The sequence below is a fragment of the Plasmodium falciparum genome (genome assembly GCF_000002765.6).
Source record: "Plasmodium falciparum 3D7 genome assembly, chromosome: 6".
NCBI lineage: Eukaryota > Apicomplexa > Aconoidasida > Haemosporida > Plasmodiidae > Plasmodium > Plasmodium falciparum.
The window spans coordinates 1,110,001-1,120,000 of NC_004327.3; the positions used below are offsets into that span (position 1 = coordinate 1,110,001).

Sequence of the window (10,000 nt, forward strand, 5' to 3'; positions counted from 1 at the left end):
ATGAGAAACCATTAGCTAGGAGTATATCGTGTTGGTGTGTTACAAGATTTTCTTCATGGATATGTCACCCAGATAATTGTGAAAAGTGGTTTGAACCTGTTTTATTAAATTTATTGAAAAGAATATTAGATAGTAATAAAAGAGTACAAGAAGCTGCATGTTCTTCTTTTGCAAATTTAGAAGAAGATGCATTAGAATTATTAAATAATTATTTACATGAAATAGTTCATACTATTCAACAAGCTTTCCAAATATATCAAGCAAAAAATTATTTCATTTTATTTGATGTAGTAGGAACATTAATAGATAGTGTTAATATCGTTAAGGAGAATAATGAATTAGCACATGAAGTTGTTTATGCAATATTAAGTAAATGGGTTAATATACGTATTAGTAGTCCATATATTATAGCATTAATGGAATGTATGTCATGTATAACTAGTGCTTATGGTAAAGAATTTTTAAAATATGCAAAGGATGTTATAAGAACATGTATAAAATTCTTGGTTATATTATATATTGATTTAGAAGAAGAAGTAAAATATTTTTATTCCAAAAAATTATTTAATTCAACTTCATTTATTAGTAATAGAAATAATATATCATCAACAGCAAATGAATTATTAACATATTATAAAATAACAAATGATGATTATTTTATATGTATGAAAGATATTGATACAATATCTCCATCCAAAAAAAAAGATTTAATAGAATGTAGTTTTGATTTATTATCAAGAATTTTAAGTGTTATTAATTCAAGTATTATGGATATACTAAATGAAAGTGAATATAACTTTATACCATTAGTGCATAAATATTGTTTGAAATTACAAAATATTAAATTCGATGATTTCAATAATAAAATTATGAGTAATCATGAAGAGCTTAGAAATATTATTAATCCAGATGGAACATTACAAAATGGTTATATTATGGGAGATAAGAATGAATATAGTGAGCTAGCTAAACAATTTTTAAATTTTGGAATATTACAATCCAATTTTGCATTAATAGGTGATATATCAAGATTTTGTCCACAATATTTAATAACATATTTAAATGACATTATACCATTTTTAATAGCTCATATTACTCATCCTTCAACACCTGTTTCAAATAATGCAAGTTGGGCAATCGGTGAAATAAGTATACATATTAATTCTGAATATATGGAAATTTATGTAGATGAAATAACAAAACAACTTATATATATTTGTCAAAATTCAAAATATCACGGATGCTTATTACAAAATATATGTATTACATTTGGAAGATTAACTTCTACATATCCAAAAAAACTCATATTTTATTTTCCACAATTTTTAAAAACATGGCTAAAAATTATGGCACATGGAACTCAAGAAAATGAAAAAATTAATTCTCTAAAAGCTGTACTAGAAACATTATATATTAATTTAGATTTAGCAGCTGAACATTTGAAAGATATTGTTTATATTATCCTAAAATATAAATATGTATCACAAAATGTCAACATTTTTTTCCATCAATTTTTAGCAACAATGAAAGAAAAATATCCCAATCATTGGAAGGAAATTTATAGCCAAACCGGAGATTCACTTTCATCCCCCATTCCAAATGACATGCTAAGTGATTTGGCTACCCGGTTTAATTTATAAATATGTACATGTACAGAAATTTATATATATATATATATATATATATATATATATATAAAGGTACATACAAAAAAAAAAAAAAAAAATTAAAACATAAGTAAAAAAATAATAATAATAATAAAATAAATCATATTTATATCCTGTTGTAATAGAGTTAAATAAATATATATATAAATATATAAATATATATATATATATATGTATATATAATGAAATAATATAAAAGGTTTGCAACATATAAATAAACTGAATAAATATGTATATACATATATATATATATATATATATGTATGTATGACATGGTTTATTTGAATGTATATTCTAATAATAAGTACATTTTATAAAAAATATACATATGCATATAACATATACATATACGTATACCTATACACACATATATATATATATATATATATATGATATATTTAAATATTATACATACTTATATATACATTTGAAAAGATTTACATATTTACCTATTTGCTTATATATATACTCAATCTACATAAATTAATATTTGTATACTCTTTATATTTATATTTTATATTTATAAAACAATTTTGTAAAAAACTGTATAATCTTATATTAAAATGGTGTATATATATGAGAAGAAACATTAAAATCATGTGTATATAAAAAAAAAAAAAAAAAAAAAAAAGGAAAAAAGAAAAAAATCGAATATGTGAATATTTTTAAAAAGAAAAAAAAAAAAAAAAAAAAGAGGTATATTATCTGAAATATATTTAAGAAAAAAATAGAAAAAAGAAATTTTATTTTTTTATTTTTTTTTTTAAATATTTAAATGAATATTAATTAAAAATATATGTATATGTTATATTTTCCATGTCATAGATTTTTTTAAATATTTTATAGCATGCTACCAATATGTATATATATATATTATATGTTCGTATTTATATATATATACTATATATTAAATATATTTTTGAGTTTCCAGTAGTTTTTTTCTTTTTTGGAAAATTTCAAAAAAGGCATGTTAATGAGAGAAAAAAAATATATATTATATATTATATATATATGTGTATATATATATACATATATATATATATATATATAGTAATATATAAGTATATATTTGTTTATTTATTTATATATATAAAGTTATAATATTTCACAATTTTCAAGTACTTTTAAAAAATTGTTTCAAAATGAAACATTTCATTTATTATCATTTTATTTTTTATTTTTTTTAGCGTTTTTATTGATGGTACATATCATTTATATTATGTATATATATAATATATAACATATTTCTTTATATATATATATATAATATATAGCATATTTCTTTATATATATATATATATATATAGAATTGTTCGTATGCTTTAATCTGAAAGTGTACAGATAATATATTTATATATTTTATTATTTTTTTTTTTTTTTAGAAGATATATATATACATATGTACATATATATTTATACATATATTTATATATATAAACATATTTTCAAAATTAAAACTTTTTTTTACATATATGTATATTTTTATTTGATGAATGGTTAATATAATATTTTAAAATAGGAAAAAGTTTTTTCTTATTCATTGTCTTTATATTGTTTTTTTTTATATTATAATTTTATTAATCATTTATTAATAATTTTATTTCAAAAAATAAAAATAAATGTAACGAAACATTTTAATAACCTTACAACATATTCTTTTGAAATATGTGATTTATGGATACTTTTCTTTTTTCAGAATGGACAATATAATATATCTTTAAAAAAAATGTGTATAAATAATGATTAAAATATTTTGGTTTTTTTTTTTTTTTTTTTTTTTTTTTTTCTGTTCTTTTTATATATTTAAAATGAAACATATTTTATATGTTAAAATAAAAGGTTTATAATTATGAAATATATATATATAATTATTATTATTTATTATTATTTTATAAGCATACACCTGTATGTAATAAAATGAATAAATTTTAATACATATTAAGGTTATTTATTAATATATAAGGAGGGTATGATTTATTTCTTAAATCAATATATTAAATTAAATGTATAAGAATATATTAACTCAACAAAATTGGAAAAAAATAAAATGAATAAAATGATAGAATATATATATATATATATATATATATGTATAATATAACCACGACTATATACATATTAGATATATTTTTAAATGTTGCGTGCTTTTTGATTTTTGCCTATTATATAGATATATATAATATATTAATATATCACATATAAGTTTTTTTTTTTAAAAAAAAATTTTTAAAAATAAAAATTATAAAAACTATAAAAATTATAAAAATTTATATGAATAAATATTTTATTGACACAAATTTTTTTGAAAAAAATATATCATATATTGACAAGGCATAACATTGAAAAAAAAAAAGAAATATATACATAAATATATATATAAATATGTATATATTATAACGCTTGCAGCTGTACAAAAATAATCAAACTGGGAACAAATATTTAAATGGTTACTAATAAAATGGAATATTTAAATAAATAAATATATATATATATATAATAAAGAATAATTTATACATAAACATATATAGTCGTTTTTATTTTCTATTTTTATTTTTTATTTTTTGTGGGGCTTCAAAATATGAGATATTATCCTCGTAATAAAAACAAATAGCTACATAAATAAAATATACATACACAAATATATATATATATATGTATGTATGTATATATATATATATATATATATAAACAAATTACAAGATTGTTAGTTAATTGATTTGTTTGGTGTCATATTATTCTCTTGATTAAATAGTACTACACATTATAAAAAAATTTACACATTTTTTTATATGCGAATGTAAGTACAAGGTATATATATATATATAGTATGAAGAATATTACTACGGGTAAAAATTTTATTTTATATTATATATAAATTATTTCTTAATTTCAATATGCTTTAACTTTTTTTTACATTCAATAAGTGTATTATTAATAGTTTCAATAACTTCATAATTAGAGACAGTGGAAATATCTCCGAAATCTGTTATACCATTTGCTATACATCTTAATATTCTTCTAACAATTTTTCCACTTCTGGTTTTTGGCAAATCTGGAACCACACAAATTAGGTCAGGTGTTGCTATGGGTCCAATAACTTGTCTTACATATAATTTTAGTTGTTCTATTAATTTTTCATCGGTAAAATTTTTTTTAAATTCTTCAATATCAGTAATATTATTAGAGCATATCAAAAATGGACTATTATTATGTAATTCATTTCTATTATTGTTATTATTACTATTAACAATATCTGTAATACCTTTACTATAATTTTTTATGTCTCCTTTTTTTTTAACGACAAAACATAAAATTCCTTCTCCCTTAACATTATGATGAAATGAAACAACAGCTGCTTCAGCAATATAAAAATGTTGAACTAGTGCATGTTCAATTTCTGCTGCTCCTAATCTGTGCCCTGCTACATTTAATGTATCATCGATTCGTCCAGATATCCAATAGTATCCATCTTCATCTCTGAACGCTCCATCTCCGGTAAAATAATAATTAGGACACATGGTAAAATATGTTTTTATTAATCTTTGATGATTTCCATATACTGTACGTAACATTCCTGGCCATGGGCTCTTTATACATAATAAACCACATACATTATTACCACTTAAAGGTTGTAAAGTTTTTGAATCTAATATTTCTAATTGAACACCTAAGAATGGTAAACTAGCACATCCTGGTTTCATACTGAATAAATGTGGTATAGGTGCTATAACGATACCACCTGTTTCTGTTTGCCAATATGTATCTACTATTGTACATTTTTTTTTACCTACTACATTATAATACCATCTCCATGTTTCTGGATTGATTGGTTCACCCACACTTCCCAAAATACGACATGAAGATAGATCATATTTTTGTATCCATTCATCTCCATATTTCATTAATGCTCTTAAGGCTGTCGGAGCCGTATAAAATTGTGTCACTTTATGTGTTTGTATTAGACTCCAGTATCTACCACAATCTGGATATGTTGGTATAGAAGAAAAAATAACTGTAGTTATACCATTTAATAAAGGACCATACAATACATATGTATGTCCGGTAACCCAACCTATATCTGCTACACAACCAAATATATCATTTTCTTTTACATCAAATATATATTTACATGTTGTATATGCATATAATAAATATCCAGCTGTTGTATGTGCAACACCTTTAGGTTTACCAGTTGATCCAGATGTATATAATAAAAATAAGAAATCTTCACTATCTACATATTCTATAGGACAGTAAGATCTCATATTTTTTAATAAAGCAGTACCATCTATATCTCTTCCTTTTTTTAAAACACATAAAGTTTCATCAAAATTGCTTGTGCTATTTTTATCAGGTTCAGGAAAATATTGTTTATTTGTAGAATATCCATTCTGATTACAAGTTATAATATTATTAATATTTATAAATTTTTTTTTTGTTTTTAAATCACCAAATTGATTATCGTTATTTACCATGTCAGTGTTTATTAATTCTTTTGAGTAACTTTTTTCTGAGTAAGAAATTTTATGATTTATAGGATTATTTTTTGTAATTTTTTTATGTAAGGTTGTTTTTCCTTTATTCTTATTATTGTCATCAGAATGATCATTTTTGTTATATGTATTATTTTGTTGATTAAAATAAGATTGTTCATCATTTTGTATATTACTATTATTATCATCATCTACATTGTTATTATTATTATTATTATTATTATCATCATTATTGTCATTATGGTTCATGGTATGAACATACATAGGGCTTTGATCATTAATATTATTATTTAAATAATTTTTATTATTTAAATTATTGTTATAATGATCGTTATTTTTATTAGTGTTTATATGGTTTAAATTATTATCATGATAATACATACTCGTAGTATAAGACATATTAGAGTTTTTTGTATAATTATTATCTTCCTGCTGAAGAGAGAAATCATTTTGATGATCACTTTGATGGGAATGAGTTGATTTTATTTGAATAAAATCATTAGAATTATTAATTGTAAAATTTTGTGCACTATTAGAATCAAAACTTGTAAAATTATAAATAGGATTTTCCATAGGTGTTTTAATTTGTATATTTTTATCTTTCATTTTAGTTTTATTTTTGAATACTATGCATGTTTGTATCATTCCACACATATCCATAGCTACATCAGCAATTTGTTTTAATTTGGTTAATTTCCCACCTCTCAATCCAAAATCAGAAGTAATTAAAACAGTAGATCTAGAATCTATTATTCTATCGCTCAAGCTAGCTGCCGAATAACCAGCGAAAACTACATTATGAATAGCTCCAATACGAACACAAGCTAGCATAGAATAAATCAATTCAGGTATCATAGGTAAATAAATAGTAACAGTGTCTTGTTTTTTAACACCAATAAGTTTTAATAAATTAGCTACTTTACAAGTCTTTTCTAATAATTTCTGATATGTAATCTTTTTATATTGATCTGGACAATCTTGTTCCCATATAAGTGCAATTTTATTAGGATCTTTTTCAACCCATCTATCAACACAATTTTCACAAGCATTAATTTTCCCATTAACAAACCAATTTATATTTCCTTTTTTAAAATTACCTAAAAATACTTTAGTAAATAATTTATACCATATTAAATTATTCTTTGCTAAATTTCCCCAAAAAGCTTCTGGATTATTTATACTCTCTTCATACATTGCTTTATATGCTTGGAAATTTTTTATGTTATGATTTCCATCATTCTTATTATTCTCATCATCATATATTTCCTTGGTAGGGTAAGAATTCATATTAAGAAAAATATTTGTATCTATATCCATACCGTTGATTTGAACAGAGTCGACTTTTGATAGACTTCCATAACTCTTCAAATTATTCATTGTAATAAAGAATTAAAAAAAAATATATACAGGTACATAAAAAAAAATAAAAAAAAAATAAAAAAAATAAAAAAAATAAAAAAAATAAAAAAAAAAAAAAAATTATATATATTTGTTAATAATATATCTTTTTGACCACATAACATATATATATATATATATATATATATATATATAGGTATATATTTTATATAATACATATAATTTAATCTTCTTATACATAAATATATACATTTAATATAATATTTGTACAATATACATAATTTTCAAAATTATTTTTTTCACATTAATGAATAAAATAAATATTAAAAAGGTAAAAATAAAAAATATATATTATATATATTTTATATATATACTCATCAAATACTTAATATTATTATATTTATTTGAATTATATATATATATATATATATATATATAATTATATATATATGAACAAATATATATTATGTTCCCCTCTTTTTAAAAAAAAAAAAAAAAAAAAAAATTAATCATTACATAAATTGAATATAAAATTAAATATAAAAGGAAATATATTTTTAAAACGTAAAATATATTATATATATATATATATATATATATATATTATAAAAAAAAAAAAAAAAAAAGAAGAAAAAAAACGAATTTATATATATATATATTATATATTATGGTACAAGTTATTAAAAAAAAAAAAAAAAGAAAGAGTACTTTTTCAATACATATATTTTATTATTATATATATATTATGTGGGTATAAGTTCATATTGTATATATATTATATATATATATAATTATATATAAACATAATATAAATATATATTAATTAAATACCCAATATAAGAAGAAGTTTATATGGCTCAAAAAAAAAGATTTTATATTTTTTACTTTATATACAAATATATAATAAATATATATTAAAATATTCAAATATATATATATATATATTAAATAGAATGAATAATCCATTTATAATATTTATTATTTAATACAATTAATTATAAATAAATATTATTATATATATATATATACATTATGTATAACAATCCAATATTTAATATATTTTAATAATTTTTTAAGTACAATATTTTATAATATTATATTATTAAAAATATATTATAAAATAAGTACCATTTTATATAATAATATTTAATACAATGACACTTATATATATATATAAGTGATTGGTGAAAATTAAAATGATAATTTATATATTGAAAGAATTCTTTGAAATATGAAAGGAAAGAAAAAAAAAAAAAGAAAAGAAAAAAAATAAAGTAATTAAAATATGTTTAATAATTAAAACTTCAATTATTTATTTTATTTTTTTTTTTTTTTGAAATTAAGGAATATATATTATATATATATATAATATTTTATATATGTAAGGGCGTTATAATATTACTATAGAACTAGAATACTTTGATACGTTCATATTAGATTAAGTATTATAAATACATTATACAAATCAATTATTTTTATGTTATTTTGAAGTTTAAAGTCTATATGTCAAAATAATAATTATTAATATTATAAAAAAAAGAAAAAAAAAAAAAAAAAAATACATTATTAATACACATATATATATATATATATATATATGTGCATATTTTATTTTATTTTTTCAAGAAATACTTCTCAACGTCCTAAACATTACTATATATAGGCACGATGGAAGTTGCAAAAAGATGTAACGTATAATAATTAAGAGATCATATTATAATGTGAGTACATATAATAAATAAGTTCGTGTCGTATTTAAAAAAGACATAATATAATTATAAAAAAATATACGTAAATTTTTTTATTTCTGTAAATAAATAGATACATATATATATATATATATATATATATATATATATATATTATAATGTCTATTTTTAATATATGTAACACAATGTTTATAAATATTTATAAATATTTATTAATATTAGATAAATTGATATAATAATAAAAAAATAGAATAAAATAAAAAATAATATAAAAGGAATTTTATAGTGTATTAATATTATTTCAATATATATATATATATATATATATATATATATTAATTTTTATATTATTTTAAAAATGGAAGATGATCGATCCAATATAACATATAAAAAAAGAAAGACAAGCGAAAGTTGTTTCACAAAATCCTTCCAAGCTAATAAAAGTACATATAGAAATAATGAAAATAATTATAATAAAAATCATTTTGTAAATTTGAATAATGATGAGAAAACCTATTCTAATAACTCAGGTCTGATTAATAATAATTATAAAAAAATATCGTATGAAAATAAAATATTAGACACAAATTATAATAGAAATGGTGTTAATAGTTATAATAAGTTGGCACATCCTTTTTTAAAAGAGAACGAGAAAAATGTTGAGTCTTTGGATAATGCATATGACATTATGAGGGTAATTGAAAAAATGAAAAATAAAAAGATAAACATTTTATTATATAAAATATATATATATATATATATGTGAATATAT

The 10,000-nt window shown here is 18.9% G+C and overlaps 3 protein-coding genes across 3 annotated transcripts in view; 2 read left to right on the plus strand and 1 right to left on the minus strand.

Annotated features, from left to right (window-relative positions):
* PF3D7_0627700 (transportin) overlaps window positions 1–1,640 on the plus strand; it is a gene marked incomplete at both ends in the record, with an annotated part of 3,444 nt that extends 1,804 nt beyond the window's left edge. The window contains one exon of the mRNA XM_961167.1: window positions 1–1,640. This exon is cut by the window's left edge and continues 1,804 nt beyond it. Coding sequence (XP_966260.1) covers window positions 1–1,640 — 1,640 coding nt within the window.
* Window positions 1,641–4,543: 2,903 nt separating this feature from the next.
* On the minus strand, window positions 4,544–7,537 carry PF3D7_0627800 (acetyl-CoA synthetase, putative; the record flags this gene model as incomplete). Its single annotated transcript, XM_961168.1, has 1 exon — window positions 4,544–7,537. One exon carries the CDS (start codon window positions 7,535–7,537, stop codon window positions 4,544–4,546), a length of 2,994 nt encoding a protein of 997 aa, XP_966261.1.
* A 2,049-nt stretch (window positions 7,538–9,586) lies between these two features.
* Window positions 9,587–10,000, plus strand: part of PF3D7_0627900 (ribonuclease P protein subunit p29, putative) — a gene marked incomplete at both ends in the record, with an annotated part of 1,272 nt that continues 858 nt past the window's right edge. Inside the window, one exon of the mRNA XM_961169.2 lies at window positions 9,587–9,922. Within this exon, the coding sequence (XP_966262.2) occupies window positions 9,587–9,922 (336 nt within the window). The remainder of the gene's footprint in view (window positions 9,923–10,000) is intronic.